Raw genomic sequence first — 16,375 nt, 5'->3', positions numbered from 1 at the left:
AATTCAAATCCATCTCTAATCAGTGTCTAGATAGATAGATAGATAGATAGATAGATAGATAGATAGTTTTATTTATCCCAGAGGGGAAATTAGGTCATCGTAGCAGCGGTACAAATCAATCAGATGTACTAAAAATAAAATACAAAACATGAACTACAATAAAAGTACAGTATCTCAGATAAACACTATATTACAATATACTATGTGGATTTTAAGGTGCAAGAGAGAGAAAGGTGCATTTCAGTGATAAGTCACTTCGAATAGTGTGAGATTATTCCCTGAGCGCTGCTCAGCGTTGCTGTGAAGCGTTGTACAGTCTGATGGCAGCAGGTAGGAATGGTTTCCTGTGCCGTTCTTTAAGGCAGCAAGGTTGGATGAGTCTCCTGCTCTCAAGCTCGTCCAGGGTTTCGTGGAGGGGATGAGAGACATTGTCCATGATCACCAGCAGTTTTGCATCCTGTGCTCCTCCACCTCCTCCAGGTTGACAAGCTTAGAGCTGACAACAGACCCTGCCTTCCTAATGAGTGTGTTTAGTCTGTTTGCGTCTTTTGCTTTGATGCCTGCACCCCAGGACACCACAGCAAAGAAGATGATGATCGCGACAACAGCCGGCTCAGGCCCTTCTTGTAGACTCCCTGGCTGTTTGCAGTCCACTCCAGTTTATTGTCCAGAACAACACCCAGGTACTTGTAGAAGTCCACAATGTTGATGTCCGTCCCACCAACGCAGACTGGAGAGGGCGGGGCTTGTTCCTCCTAAAGTCCACCACCATCTCTTTCGTCTTCACCACATTCAGCTGCAGGTGGTTCTCCTCACACCATTTGACAAAATTGCTGACCAGGTCCCTGTACTCATACTCCTTCCCACCCTCTACACGCCCCACAATGGCCGAGTCATCAGAGAATTTCTGCAGATGACACGACTCAGTGCGGTACTTAAAATCTGCAGTGTAGGTGGTGAAGAGGAAGGGCGACAGCACAGTTCCCTGGGGGGCGCCAATGTTGCTGATCAGACGGGCAGACACTCAGTGTTATGTAATCTCACATACTGCGGCATGCCCGTCAGATAGTCACTGACCCATGTGACCAGAGGAGAAGCCACCTGCATGTTCTCCAGTTTGGCCTTCAGCAGCTCGGGCTGGATGGTGTTAAAGGCGCTGGAGAAGCCGAAGAACATGACGCGGACAGTGGTGTTGGGTCTATCCAGGGAGGAGTAGGCTTCCTGCAGCAGGTAGATGAGTGCATCATCAACCTAAACATGGGGCTGATCTGCTAATTGTTGGGGGTCCTGTGATGGGCACACTAGGGGTCTGAGGTGTGGAAGAACCAGCCTCTCCATGACCTTCAGAATGTGAGAAGTCAGTGCAATCGGCCTGTAGTCATCCAGTGTCACAGGATGTCCTTTTTTGGGCACTGGAACAAGGCAGGATGTTTTCTTTTCCTTTGAAGGTGGAGGCTCAGGGTAAAGAGGTGCTGGAGAACTCTGCAGAGCTGGCCGGCACAGGCCTTCAGCACGCGAGGGCTGATGCGTTCCGGTCCAGGAGCTTTTCTCTGACTGAGCCTCTCCAGCTCTCTCCTCACCTGGCTGGCTGTGATGTTAAGTCCAGACTGGGGGGTGGGAGGTAGTGCAGAGTGGTGACTGCTGCAGAAGTTTGTAGGCAGCAGTGGGGAAAGTGCATGGGTACTGGGGGAGGGGGGTGTGAGAAGGTCTGTGGAGGGGGCCAGCAGGGAGGTGGGGGAGGGGGAGCAGGAGGTTTGAGGAACCTGGTGTCTGCTGCGGGGGTTGGTATGGGGTTGTTGTGCTGCTGTGGAGTTGTGGGGGGATTGTGACCAGGGGTGGTTGCTGGGAGGAGCAGCAGGGGGGCTGCTGGGGGAGCTGAGGTCGAAACCTATTGAAAAACAGGACAAACTCATTCGCACATTGTTCATTTCCCTCGGCTGTTCCTCCTCCTTTCCTCTGGAAGCCGGTGATCTCACTTATCCCCCTCCATACATCCCTGGTGTCATTGTTCTCCAGTTTGGATTCCAGTTTTCTCCTGTAGTTTTCCTTCTCTCTGAACATGCTTGAGTTCTGCACAGTCCCCTGACCTGAAGGCCCTCTTTTTCTCGTTGAGTAGGGCCTTCAGGTAGCTGGTAACCCAGGGTTTGTTATTTGGGTTACAGTGGACCTCTTTACTGGGGATGGTGTCTCTGCAGAACCCAATGTAATCACAGACGCAATCAGTGATGCCATCAATGTCCTTGCTGTGTTGTATGTAAAGTGCATCCCAGTCAGTGGCTTCTAGGGGCACCCTGCAGTGACTCCATGGCCTCAGGAGACCATTTCCTCACAGTTCTTACTGTCACTAGTTGCTGCTTAACCACAGGCGTGTATGATGGGGAGAGCAGGACGAGGTTGTGGTCTGACCTTCCCAGGGGAGGGAGGGCCGTGGAGCTGTATGCCTCTTTAACATTTGCATACAGCAGATCTATGGTTTTATTGTCCCTTGTTGTGCATTTGACAAACTGGTGAAACGTTGGGAGAGTGGATGAGAGAGAGACGTGGTTGAAGTCACCTGTGATGATGACGAATGCTCCGGGGTGTTTCGTCTGTAGTGCCGCGGTCGCAGCATTGATGACGTCGGCCGCTGCGTCTGCATTTCCAACAGTAATGGCGATGGCGCAGGTAAACTCCCGTGGCAGATAATATGGAAGCAGTCCGAACGCGATGAGCTCGATGTCTAGGCTGCAGAACCGGTTTTTCACAGAGATGTGCCCGGGGTGACACCACCTGTTGTTAACGAGCACTGCGAGCCCTCCTCCTTTCTTCTTGCCATTCGCGGTGGTGTCTCTGTCGGCTTGGACCGCGTGGAAGCCGGGGATGGTGGCGTTTGAGTCCGGTATCTGGTCATGTAGCCACGTTTCTGTGAAACACATTATAATGGACTCTCTGTATTCCCGCTGTGTCCTGGCGAGCGCTTCCATTTCGTCCATCTTATTTGGGGACCTTACGTTTCCAGTAAGAACTGCCGGGATGCAGGGTTTAAACTTTGTCCTTCGTTTAACTCCTGCTCTGCAACCGCCGTCTCCTCCTTAGCTCCTTCGGTACTGTGGGTCTCTCTCCGACGAAGAGGGTTTGGGGCCCCTAGGGCGATCAGCTGGTTACGACTGTCAACAATGCCGGCTGTAGAGCAGGCACGGCTTCCAGTGACCAGGAGAGACCAAAGCACGAAAAAGCTAACTAAGAGATATCCAAACCGTTGGATAAACATCTTGATGTGTGGACAGTGTGTATCCACAGCGCTGGGTACAGATAATTAATACAGAAATACGCTAAAAAAATTATAAAAACTTAATAAAAACTAGGAAGTACCGGGAGCTGCTACGATAGGCTGCCACTGGCACGGCGCCATCTTAAATATAGTAACAGCGGCCAGTCTCGACAGGGGAGACTACATCTGCGCAGAAGTTCAGGTACTCTATCAAACAATGTGTCATCCCCTCTACGTCCTCACCTTGCGGCTTGATCAGCACATTCCAGACTGTGGTGTTGTAACAGGCTCTCAGGGCACTTTCCATCTCCGGGGACCACCTACTGATGGTGCGAGTTGTCACCATCTGTTTTTGGACTGGGGGGGTATACAGTGGCTCTAGGTGAACCAGGTTGTGATCAGTCTTCCCCAGTGTGTGTGTGGGGGGGGGGGGGTCGCTCTGTATTCATCCCGTATTCATCATCAATTGTCCTGCTGTTTCTGGTGGGACAGTCTACAACCTGGTGAAAAACAGCCAAAGTAGAATCCAAATTTGCATGATTAAAGTCCCCAGAGATGATCATAAATGCCTCAGGGTGTTGTCTCTCTGCAGCCCTGCAGTCACTGAGTGAATCTCGTCACAGGCAGTGGCTGCGTCCGCTCTGGGCGGTATGTAAACACAGACGGTGATCACGTGACTGAACTCACTCGGCAGATAATATGGCCGCAAGCTAACATTTAGAAGCTCGAGGTCCCGGCAACATGAGACTTTCTTTACGGAGATTTGCCTTGGGTTACACAAGCGGTTGTCACATAAATGATGAGTCCTCTCCCTTTTGCTTTTTCCGCTTGCTTCTGTGTCCCTGTCTCACGGCAGTGAATTCCAGCAGGTCCTCGTTAGCATCCGGTACCAGGTGTATTAGCTTTGTCTCTGTTAAGGTGAACAAGCTGCTCTCACAGTAGATCCTCTGGTTGACAAGCGCGGATCTTGTTCGGCAGCGAGTTCACATTCCCTGTGAATCAATGGCTTGTAGCGCCTCCGATTCTCCGCTCGCTGGGCCTTTAGCGTCGCCTCAACCTTGCAGCCCCTCGGTCAAATTTTCCTACCAATGACTTGTTTTTGTTCAGGTAGTATAAACAATTGGTTTTACATTTAAGTCATACCTCCTTTGTGTATTTGGGCTGACATTTCAACTGTGACTTTATAACTTTTGTCATGGAAGCTCCTGGCTGGCTCCCATAAAGGAAACAAAAACAATAGTGATAGTTTCACACAAAAGCCATCACAGTATGCAGACAGAACATTCTCAGTGCAGCTCATGTGTCAACCTGTCTCTGTTTCAAACAGATGAACACACACTGTTCACTCCTCGTCAGCATTGAATCTTAGTTTTCCTCAGTGTGTGTTTCCTGCAGACGTCCAGCAGCTGTCGGTGGTTAAAGAAGAGGTTCCCCGTCAGCAGCAGGAGCGCAGCTCCAGTCTGGACCAGGAGGACCCAGAGCCCCCACACATTAAAAAGGAACAGGAGGAACTGTGGAGCAGTCAGGAGGGAGAGCAGCTTCAAGGGTGGGAGGAGGCTGATATCAGCAAGTTCACATTCACTCCTGTCCCTGTGAAGAGTGAAGATGATGAAGGGAAACTTCAGTCCTCACAGATGGAAACAGAAGCTGATGGAGAGGACTGTGGAGGACCAGAACCAGAACCAGACAGGAACTCGCATCCAGATACACATTTAACACGAGAGACTGAAGACAAGCCTGGAGACTCTTCTGAACCTGAGACTGATGACAGTGAGGATTGGACAGTTCCCAGTCAATCTCAGTTGGCTCTGAAACCAAACAAAGTCTTTGTGAGCGATGAGGGATGTCACACTGGCCTGAAGCCTTTCAGCTGTCCAGTTTGTAAGAAGTGTTTTAAATATAGAGCAGCTTTTGTGAAACACAAGAGACTCCACAGACGAGAGAAAGTGTCCCTTACCTTTGTTAGTGACACACATTTAACACCAGAGACTGAAGACAAGACTGGAGACTCTTCTGAGCCTGAAACTGATGACAGTGCTGACTGGAAGGAGACAAGAGAACCTCAGTCAGGTTCAAAGTCTCTGACAGATGATGAAGTTCCTGTCAGTGATTCAAGACGTAGAGAGAAACTATTTAAGTGCTCTGAGTGTGGGAAAAGATTTGGCATCAAGACAAATCTGAGGCGGCACATGATAAGTCATACAGGAGAGAAACCTCACAACTGTTCAGTCTGTAAGATATCTTTTGGACAGAAGGGAGATTTAAAGATACACATGAGAACTCATACAGGAGAAAAACATTTCAGTTGTTCAGTTTGTAAGAAATCTTTTGTACCGAAAGGACATTTAAACAAACACATGAGAACTCATACAGGAGAGAAACCTTTTAGTTGTTCACTTTGTAAGAAATCTTTTACAGAGAGTGGAAGTTTAAAAATACACATGAGAACTCATACAGGAGAGAAACCTTTTAGTTGTTCAGATTGTAAGAAATCTTTTACAGTGTGTGGAAGTTTAAAGAAACACATGAGAACTCATACAGGAGAAAAACCTTACAGCTGTTCAGTCTGTAAGAAATCTTTTACAGAGAGTGGAAGTTTAAAGAAACACATGACCACTCATACAGGAGAAAAATCATACAGCTGTTCAGTTTGTAAGAATTCTTTTACAGATGGTGGACGTTTAAAGAACCACATGAGAACTCATACAGGGGAGAAACCTCACAGCTGTTCAGTCTGTGAGAAATCTTTTGGACAGAAGGGAGATTTAAAGATGCACATGCTAACTCATTCAGGAGAGAAACCTTACAGCTGTTCAGTCTGTAAGAAATCATTTGGACAGAAGGGACATTTGAAGAAACACATGAGAACTCATACAGGAGAGAAACCTTACAGCTGTTCAGTCTGTAAGAAATCTTTTGGAGCAAAGGATAAATTAAAAGTACACATGAGAACTCATACAGGAGAGAAACCTTTCAGCTGCAGTGTTTGTCACAAAAGATTTGCCTGGCGTGATCGGGTCAAAGTCCATAAATGTGTTGGTCATTAATCCTCAAAGCTTCATTAGAGTCAAACTGAGGAGAACAGAGAGGCAGAGCCTCTTTATCAGAAGGATTTCCAGGAACAAAAAACGGTCTTATATTTGTGCCAATCCAGTATTTGACCTTAAATGTCCCTCTCTAACACACAAATGTTGAGATGAATTACAAACTTTCCTAAAGATAAAGTCAAACATTTTCCTGAGACTTTAAAGTTTTATAAAAAGATATTTTTTTCAGATGTATCTGTTTGTAATTCTTTGTTTTTGTATGATGCAACTGATGATGATTTGTAACTTTTAGATTATCTGAGTTTTTCTTCTTGATGAATGTTTTGAAACAACGGTGTAAGTTCATGATGATTCTTTCCGTTCAGCTCTTGTGATGCTGCCGACTGCTGTTGACTTTCAGGAGAAACTTGTTCTGAACTGAGACTCTGAAGAAAAAGTTTTCTGTATAAACTTTATTAAATATGTGTTTTCTTTAAAACAAACCAAAAGAAAGTCTGATTGTGATTCTTGTTCAAAGGTGTCTGAAGCAGTAAATGTTGATACATACTGTTTAAATGCAAACCCCTCTTTGACCTCATGCACATTATTGCCAAACATGCCTGCACCTGTCATTTCTCTGCTACTGGGTCCTGGTCCTGCCTCATCAGTGCTCTCGCTAACCTTGTAAGTTCTTTCCACTCAGGAAGATGTCAGTTCATTTGCTCCAACTGTTTTTTCATTTTTATCACCACCATCGTATTTTCAATTCAACATTTTCGTTTTTCTCTGTGTAAATTCAGAGGGACGTAAGTGCCCGGGCAGAGGGTTGTTAGGGAAGAATTTATTATGATTCCAGAAAAGAAAAGAAAATGTCAGAGTCCCATATGTCTGATACTGAAGTCAAGTCGTCAACACAAAGTAGTGTGTGACGCCGCCTCAATTCTGAGGCTCAAACAGCAAAGATGAGATTCTTGTAGCAAGAGGAGATGTGCTATCATCTCATTGGCTCTAATGCTTAAACATGACATTGTAGATGGTAGTACAGGCAAGTGACTGCCTGCTAAACATTTCTGCTTGTTGCACCTCCGGCGGTGCGGTTGCGGGTAGCTGCAGGTAGCCACCCTTTATTGATGTTTCGCTCCATTAATCCTGGGACATCTCACGGTGGTGGAGCAACAGCAGGGATGTCTCCCTGCAGCTGACCCTAGGACCCCTGCTTTCCCCATGCCTGGTCCTTCCTTCTTAGCCAAAGCCAGAAGCTTCTCTGCTCAGCCTCCTCAGCCAGGTCTTTCAGAGACTTTCTGAGTTTGTATATATATATATATATATATATCATCATGTTTATGCTTTGTTTTGTTTTGTGTCATTATTATTATTCTATAAGATCATTTAATGTAGAACTATAGGCTACTAGATCCTGTCCTACATACTCCAGTTCAATAGGTGGCGGTATGCTCCTTACAGCTGGTGTTACAATCTGCCAAATAACGCAAAGAAGAAGAAGCCGCCGCCCCGGAAGTGGTTTTCTTTACAGAACGACACACTGCGATCAAGATGGCGTCCAGCACAGACGTGTGTTAGCAGAGTCCGTTGTTGTGTTTAGAAAGTGTGTGTGAGCTCCAACAGCACTGATCATCACCGCCTCTGTGTGTCCGGATAATCCTGTCTGAATGAACTTTGTGCTCTTCACCTTTTATTCTGAAGGTTTCGCCTCTGACTCATCTCCCGGTAGATCCAGAGATATCCGAGTTAGCTTAGCATGCTAGCTGTGAGTTAGCACAATGAGTAAAGTCCAAAGGCTGAGAGCGTTGGTGAAGCAGCGCCTCACTTTGGCCGCTGAAGAGATATTTGGGCTCTTTGAAAGAACGATAGCAGAGTACGAGGAGGAACTTTGTCGTTCAAAAGAGGAGAAGGAGCGACAACAGAAGCTACTGGACGCTGTTTCCGACCCTCAGCTGCGGCTCCACACAGCAGGTTTGTTCCCTTCTCTGCTTCTTCTCTCTGGTCTTTAGAAACTTCAGCCTCTCTACTGTGATCCGGTCCAGATCTGACAGGTCCAGGAACAGTGACTCTGGTTCTGGACCTGGTCTTATGTTGTCTACTTCTGAAAAAAGTGAAAAGTGAAATCTAGCTTCTTTGCATTTTCAGAATCCAACTTTCACAAATGTAAAAGTGAGTTTGATAGAAAATGTCGCCTCTTCAGTAGAATCTAGTCCGGATGTGACGTGTTTAGGAGAACCTGAGGTGGTGACGTTTGATGACGTCATTTTGAATTATGCTGTTGTCAGCAAAGAGGACACCGTCAGTGATCAAGCCCAGAGATGTGTCATGAGTAGATTTCACACCAGTCCATGTGCTTATCAAACATGTCCCTTATTATGTGTTAAAGGAGCATTCTGCACTTTTTACAGCGGGCACATCATTCATGGTTCTTTTTCTCCTTATTATTGATGTGAGTCGAGTCGGAGTGGTCACTCATGTGTGTGTGTTTCCTGTTTCCTGCAGACGTCCAGCAGCTGTTGGTGGTTAAAGAAGAGGTTCCTCCTGAGCAGCAGGGGTGCAGCTCCAGTCTGGAGCAGAAGGTTCAACACATTAAAGAGGAACAGCAGGACTTCTGGAGCCGCCAGGAGGGAGAGCAGCTTCAAGATCATGATATCACCAAGTTCCCATCCACTTCTGTCCCTGTGAAGAGCAAAGATGATGAAGAGGAACCTCAGTCCTCACTGCAGAGAGCGTTGGTGAAGCAGCGCCTCACTTTGGCTGCTGAAGAGATATTTGGGCTCTTTGAAAGAACGATAGCAGAGTACGAGGAGGAACTTTGTCGTTCAAAAGCGGAGAAGGAGCGACAACAGAAGCTACTGGATGCTGTTTTCAACCCTCAGCTGCGGCTCCACAGAGCAGGTTTGTTCCCTTCTCTGCTTCTTCTCTCTGTTCACTCTGACGACCCTGCTGATGATTCAGAATCTGTGAAGTCGGCACATTTTAGGAGTCGGTCTTCTGTGACGTTACTCACTGCAGGGGTCGCGGTCAGCTCTATTAAACCTCCAGGAACTCTGTTCACGTTCAGCAGATGAAGTAAAACGATTGTAAGCATTAATAAATTCAAATCCATCTCTAATCAGTGTCTAGATAGATACAAAGATAGATAGATAGATAGATAGATAGATAGATAGATAGATAGATAGATAGATAGATAGATAGTTTTATTTATCCCCGAGGGGAAATTAGGTCATCGTAGCAGCGGTACAAAACAATCAGATGTACAAAAAATAAAATACAAAATATGAACTACAATAAAAGTACAGTATCTGAGATAAACACTATATTACAATATACTATGTGGATTTTAAGGTGCAAGAGAGAGAGAGGTGCATTTCAGTGATAAGTCACTTCGAATAGTGTGAGATTATTCCCTGAGCGTTGCTGTGAAGCGTTGCTGTGAAGCGTTGTACAGTCTGATGGCAGCAGGTAGGAATGGTTTCCTGTGCCGTTCTTTAAGGCAGCAAGGTTGGATGAGTCTGCTGCTCTCAAGCTCGTCCAGGGTTTCGTGGAGGGGATGAGAGACATTGTCCATGATCACCAGCAGTTTTGCATCCTGTTCTCCTCCACCTCCTCCAGGGTGACAAGCTTAGAGCCGACAACAGACCCTGCCTTCCTAATGAGTGTGTTTAGTCTGTTTGCGTCTTTTGCTTTGATGCCTGCACCCCAGGACACCACAGCAAAGAAGATGATGATCGCGACAACAGCCGGCTCAGGCCCTTCTTGTAGACTCCCTGGCTGTTTGCAGTCCACTCCAGTTTGTTGTCCAGAACAACACCCAGGTACTTGTAGGAGTCCACAATGTTGATGTCCGTCCCACCAATACAGACTGGAGAGGGCGGGGGCTTGTTCCTCCTAAAGTCCACCACCATCTCTTTCGTCTTCGCCACGTTCAGCTGCAGGTGGTTCTCCTCACACCATTTGACAAAATTGCTGACCAGGTCCCTGTACTCATACTCCCTCCCACCGTCTACCCGCCCCACAATGGCCGTGTCATCAGAGAATTTCTGCAGATGACACGACTCAGTGCGGTACTTAAAATCTGCAGTGTAGGTGGTGAAGAGGAAGGGCGACAGCACAGTTCCCTGGGGGGCGCCAATGTTGCTGATCAGACGGGCAGACACACAGTGTTATGTAATCTCACATACTGCGGCCTGCCCGTCAGATAGTCATTGACCCATGTGACCAGAGGAGAAGCCACCTGCATGTTCTCCAGTTTGGCCTTCAGCAGCTCGGGCTGGATGGTGTTAAAGGCGCTGGAGAAGTCGAAGAACATGATGCGGACAGCATTGTTGGGTCTATCCAGGGAGGAGAAGGCTTCCTGCAGCAGGTAGATGAGTGCATCATCAACCCAAACATGGGGCTGATCTGCTAATTGTAGGGGGCCCTGTGATGGGCACACTAGGGGTCTGAGGTGTGGAAGAACCAGCCTCTCCATGACCTTCATAATGTGAGAGATCAGTGCAATCGGCCTGTAGTCATCCAGTGCCACAGGATGTCCTTTTTTGGGCACTGGAACAAGGCAGGGTGTTTTCTTTTTCTTTGAAGGTGGAGGCTCAGGTTAAAGAGGTGCTGGAGAACTCTGCAGAGCTGGCCGGCACAGGCCTTCAGCACGCGAGGGCTGATGCGGTCCGGTCAATCAGCTTTCCTCTGACTGAGCCTCTCCAGCTCTCTTCTCACCTGGCTGGCTGTGATGTTAAGTCCAGACTGGGGGGTGGGAGGTAGTGCAGAGTGGTGACTGCTGCAGAAGTTTGTAGGCAGCAGTGGGGAAAGTGCATGGGTCCTGGGGGAGGGGGGTGTGAGACGGTCTGTGGAGGGGGCCAGCAGGGAGGTGGGGGAGCAAGAGGCTTGAGGAACCTGGTGTCTGCTGCAGGGGTTGTTGTGGGGCTCTGGGGGGGTTGTGACCAGAGGTGGTTGCTTTGAGGAGCAGCAGGGGGGCTGCTGGGGGAGCTGAGGTCGAAACCTGTTGAAAAACAGGACAAACTCGTTCGCACATTGTTCATTTCTCTCAGCTGTTCCTCCTCCTTTCCTCTGGTAGCCGGTGATCTCACTCATCCCCCTCCATACATCCCTGGTGTTGTTGTTCTCCAGTTTGGATTCCAGTTTTCTCCTGTAGTTTTCCTTCTCTCTGAACATGCTTGAGTTCTGCACAGTCCCCTGACCTGAAGGCCCTCTTTTTCTCGTTGAGTAGGCCCTTCAGGTCGCTGGTAACCCAGGGTTTGTTATTTGGGTTACAGCGGACCTCTAAATTGGGGATGGTGTCTCTGCAGAACCCAATGTAATCACAGACACAATCAGTGATGCCATCAATGTCCTCGCTGTGTTGTATGTAAAGTGCATCCCAGTCAGTGGCTTCTAGGGCACCCTGCAGTGACTCCATGGCCTCAGGAGACCATTTCCTCACAGTTCTTACTGTTACTGGTTGCTGCTGAACCACAGGCATGTATGATGGGGAGAGCAGGACGAGGTTGTGGTCTGACCTTCCCAGGGGAGGGAGGGCCGTGGAGCTGAATGCCTCTTTGACATTTGCACACAGCAGATCTATGGTTTTATTGTCCCTTGTTGTGCGTTTGACAAACTGGTGAAACGTTGGGAGAGTGGATGAGAGAGAGACATGGTTGAAGTGACCTCTGATGATGACGAATGCTCCGGGGTGTTTCGTCTGTAGTGCCGCTGTCGCAGCGTTGATGACGTAACACGCTGCGTCGGCATTTCCAGACGGTGGAATGTAAACAGTAATGGTGATGACGTTGGTAAACTCCTGTGGCAGATAATATGGACGCAGTCCGATTGCGATGAGCTCGATGTCTGGGCTGCAGAACCGGTCTTTTACAGAGATGTGCCCGGGGTGACTCCACCTGTTGTTGACGAGCACGGCGTGCCCTCCTCCTTTCTTCTTGACGCTCGCAGTGGGGTCTCTGTCGGCTCGGACCGCGTGGAAGCCGGGGATGGTGGTGTTTGAGTCCGGTATCTTGTCGTGCAGCCACGTTTCTCTGAAACACATGATTCTGGACTCTCTGTATTCCTGCTGCGTCCTGGCGAGCGCTTCCAGTTCGTCCATCTCATTTGCCAGGGACCTTACGTTTCCAGTTATAACTGCCGGGATGCAGGGTTTAAACTTCCTCCTTCGTTTAACTCCTTCTCTGCAGCCTCGCCGTCTCCTCCTTAGCTCCTTCGGTATTGTGGGTCTCTCCCGACGAAGAGGGTTTTGGGCCCCGGGGTGATCAGCTGGTGGTGACTTTAAACAATGCCGGCTGTAGAGCAGGCACGGCTTCCAGTCACCAGGAGAGACCAAAGCACGAAAAAGCTAACTAAGAGATATCCAAACCGTTGGATAAACATCTTGATATGTGGACAGTGTGTATCCACAGCGCGGGGTACAGATAATAAATAAAGAAATACGCTAAAAACACAATAAAAACTTAATAAAAACTAGGAAGTACCGGGAGCTGCTACGATAGGCTGCCACTGGCACGGCGCCATCTTAAAGATGGTAACAGCGGCCAGTCTGTACAGGGGAGACAACGTCAGCGCAGAAGTTCAGGTACTCCATCAGACAATGTGTCATCCCCTCTACGTCCTCACCGTGCGGCTTGATCAGCACATCCCAGACTGTGGTGTTGTAACAGTCTCTCAGGGCACTTTCCATCTTAGTTTTCCTCATTGTGTGTTTCCTGTTTCCTGCAGACGTACAGCAGCTGTCGGTGGTTAAAGAAGAGGTTACCCCTGAGCAGCAGGAGTGCAGCTCCAGTCTGGACCAGGAGGACCCAGAGCCCCCACACATTAAAGAGGAACAGGAGGAACTGTGGAGCAGTGAGGAGGGAGAGCAGCTTCAAGGGCTGGAGGAGGCTGATATCACCAAGTTCACATTCACTCCTGTCCCTGTGAAGAGTGAAGATGATGAAGAGAAACCTCAGTCCTCACTGATGGAGACAGAAGCTGATGGAGAGGACTGTGGAGGACCAGACCGGAACTCGCATCCAGATACACATTTAACACCAGAGACTGGAGACAAGACTGGGGGGTCTTCTGAACCTGAGACTGATGACAGTGATGATAGTGGTGATTGGAGAGTTCCCAGTGAATCTCAGTCGGCTCTGAAACCAAACAAAGTCTTTCTGAGCGATGAGGGATGTCACACTGGCCTGAAGCCTTTCAGCTGTCCAGTTTGTAAGAAGTGTTTTAAATATAGAGCCGCTTTTGTGAAACACAGGAGACTCCACAGAACAGAGAAAGTGTCAATTACCTTTGTTAATGACACACATTTAACACCAGAGACTGAAGACAAGACTGGAGACTCTTCTGAACCTGAAACTGATGAAAGTGCTGACTGGAAGGAGACAAGAGAACCTCAGTCAGGTTCAAAGTCTCTGAAAGATGATGAAGTTCCTATCAGTGATTCAAGATGTAGAGAGAAACGATTTAAGTGCTCTGAGTGTGGGAAAAGATTTGGCATCAAGACAAATCTGAGGCGGCACATGATAACTCATAAGGGAGAGAAACCTCACAGCTGTTCAGTCTGTAAGAAATCCTTTGGAAAGAAGGGAGATTTAAAGATACACATGATAACTCATACAGGAGAGAAACCTTATAGCTGTTCAGTCTGTAAGAAATCCTTTGGACTGAAGGCAAGGTTGAAGATGCACATGATAACTCATACAGGAGAGAAACCATTCAGCTGTTCAGTCTGTAAGAAATCCTTTGGACAGAAGGGACAATTGAAGATACACATGAGAACTCATACAGGAGAGAAACCTTACAGCTGTTCAGTTTGTAAGAAATCCTTTGGACTGAAGGCATATTTAAAGTTACACATGATAACTCATACAGGAGAGAAACCTTACAGCTGTCCAGTCTGTAAGAAATCCTTTGTTCAGAAGGCATATTTAAAGTTACACATGAGAACTCATACAGGAGAGAAACCTTACAGCTGTTCAGTCTGTAAGAAATCCATTGGACAGAAAGGACAATTGAAGATACACATGAGAACTCATACAGGAGAAAAACCTTACAGCTGTCCAGTCTGTAAGAAATCTTTTGTTCAGAAGGCATATTTAAAGATACATATGAGAACTCACACAGGAGAAAAACCTTTCAGCTGCAGTGTTTGTCATGAAAGATTTTCCTGGCGTTATCAGATCAAAGACCATAAATGTGTTGGTCATTAATCCTCAAAGCTTCATTAGAGTCAAACTGAGGAGAACAGAGAGGCAGAGCCTCTTTTTCAGAAGGATTTCCAGGAACAAAAAACGGTCTTATATTTGTGCCAATCCAGTATTTGACCTTAATACTGTTCCTCTCTAACCCACAAATGTTGAGATGAATTACAAACTTTCCTAAAGATAAAGTCGTACATTTTCCTGTGAGACTTTAAAGTTTAATAAAAATAATTTTTTTTCTGATGTATCTGTTTGTAATTCTTTGTTGTTGTATGATGCAACTGATGATGATATGTAACTTTTAGATTCATTGTTCTTGATGAATGTTTTGAGACAACATTGTAAGTTTATGATGATTCTTTCCTCACAAAAACACAATAATCAGGAGTGAAAAGGTGAGTTTTGAGGGCTGTCTTGAAGGACGGAGGAGTGTTGGTGTTGACGATGTGGCTGGGAAGTGCATTCCAGAGGGAGGGTGCGGCTGCAGCAAAGGCTCTGTCGCCCCAAGTCCAGAGCTTAGTCCTGATGGTTTGGAGGAGGTTGGCATCAGTAGACCTGAGGCAACAACCTGACCCAGTCTGACTGCCGGGCCAGAGCCAGAGAACCGTTTAAAGTGAAAATATGAACGCTGGCCGGGAGGGACCGTCCGTTCAGCCGGTCCGCCCCTGCTTGTAATGTAGGGCAGCCTCCATCTGCAGCTTGCTGGAAGAGAAGACTGTGGTTTTGGTGGAGAAATTGGGCTAATGTGGAATTCTTTAATGATATAATAACGATATCTTATATCGGCTTATTGATTGTTTCAGCGTGTAAGTTACTAAATATCACGTTTACAACTTTGAATGTGTTTTCATTTGTAAAGTGACTCAAACAGAATCAGAATTATGTGGAAAATAAACTTTTATTTACATCATTTTCTCTGGTGAATTTTTACACATGTAGCAAAATGTGACGAATGTTTTAAAAATAAGATGTATAAATATGAAGCCATTCATTATGATCATGATTATTATTATTATTATTAATAATAAGTTGAAAACAGATGAAATAAGATTCATCTTCTAAGTTATTATTGTGTTGTTTCCTTTTGCTCTCATTGTATTTTTATTTTTTTATTTACATTTTTGAAATAAAGCTTTCTTTGGTTCAAAGTGGCATGAAAAGGACACAGCCCATAACGCTGTATTAATATCTCATTCATATGAACGTGAACAAGTCTGGAGGTTTTATTTTGAAGGGTGACCCGGAAGTGATTTTTTCTAGTTCCGTCATAGTCTTTAGAGCAAAATGGCGTCGAGTTCTAATCTTAGTTTGTGATCCATCAGAGCCTCAGTGTGTCCGGATAAACCGCTCCGAATTCACCTTTACTCTGAAGGTTTCACCTTTTATTCTGAAGATTTCACCTCTTATTCTGAAGGTCTCACCTCTTACTCATCTCCCGGTGGATACAGAGATATCCGAGCTAGCTTAGCATGCTAGCTGTGAGTTAGCAGCAGGGCGCTGGTGCTGGTGACGTAGTCTGAGTGCAGAGGTGCAGTGCTGCCATCGAGAGCAGCTGGAGGAGGTTTGAACCCCGCAAATGAAGCTGTGGAGAGGAACAGGTTCGTTTTCTTTGTCCTGCTGGAAACATCGCTACTCATCATGTTGTTTTGCTAAGCTAACGTTAGCTAAACCACCCACACACACACTCACAGTCTGTTAGCAGCTAGCTCATGCTAACAGACTGTCTGAAGTCTTCTCTCAGGTCAGGAGGACATTTGGGCTTTTTGTGATCTCACAAACATGTTTCATAACCTGCACATCTCTGACAAAGGTGTGGAGAACGGAAATTACACTTCCTGCTATTTGGAGACCAAAGTTTCTATTTTTAAATATCAAAACTAGAATAAAACAGTGGCTTACTA

The 16,375-nt window shown here is 46.7% G+C and overlaps 1 protein-coding gene across 1 annotated transcript; it reads left to right on the top strand.

The window, feature by feature from the left end:
* Nucleotides 1-8,057: 8,057 nt before the first annotated feature.
* Nucleotides 8,058-15,056, top strand: LOC310955441 (uncharacterized protein; the record flags this gene model as incomplete). Its single annotated transcript, XM_083925258.1, has 3 exons — nucleotides 8,058-8,207; nucleotides 13,944-14,084; nucleotides 14,895-15,056. The coding sequence occupies 3 exons, from the start codon at nucleotides 8,058-8,060 to the stop codon at nucleotides 15,054-15,056; spliced, it is 453 nt and encodes a 150-aa protein (XP_083781384.1).
* Between the last annotated feature and the right edge of the window lie 1,319 nt (nucleotides 15,057-16,375).

This window comes from Echiichthys vipera, assembly GCF_963691815.1.
Source record: "Echiichthys vipera genome assembly, chromosome: 13".
Classification (NCBI taxonomy): Eukaryota; Metazoa; Chordata; class Actinopteri; order Perciformes; family Trachinidae; genus Echiichthys; species Echiichthys vipera.
The sequence above is the reverse complement of the archived record's forward strand: the minus strand, read 5'-3'. Positions and strand labels throughout refer to the sequence as shown.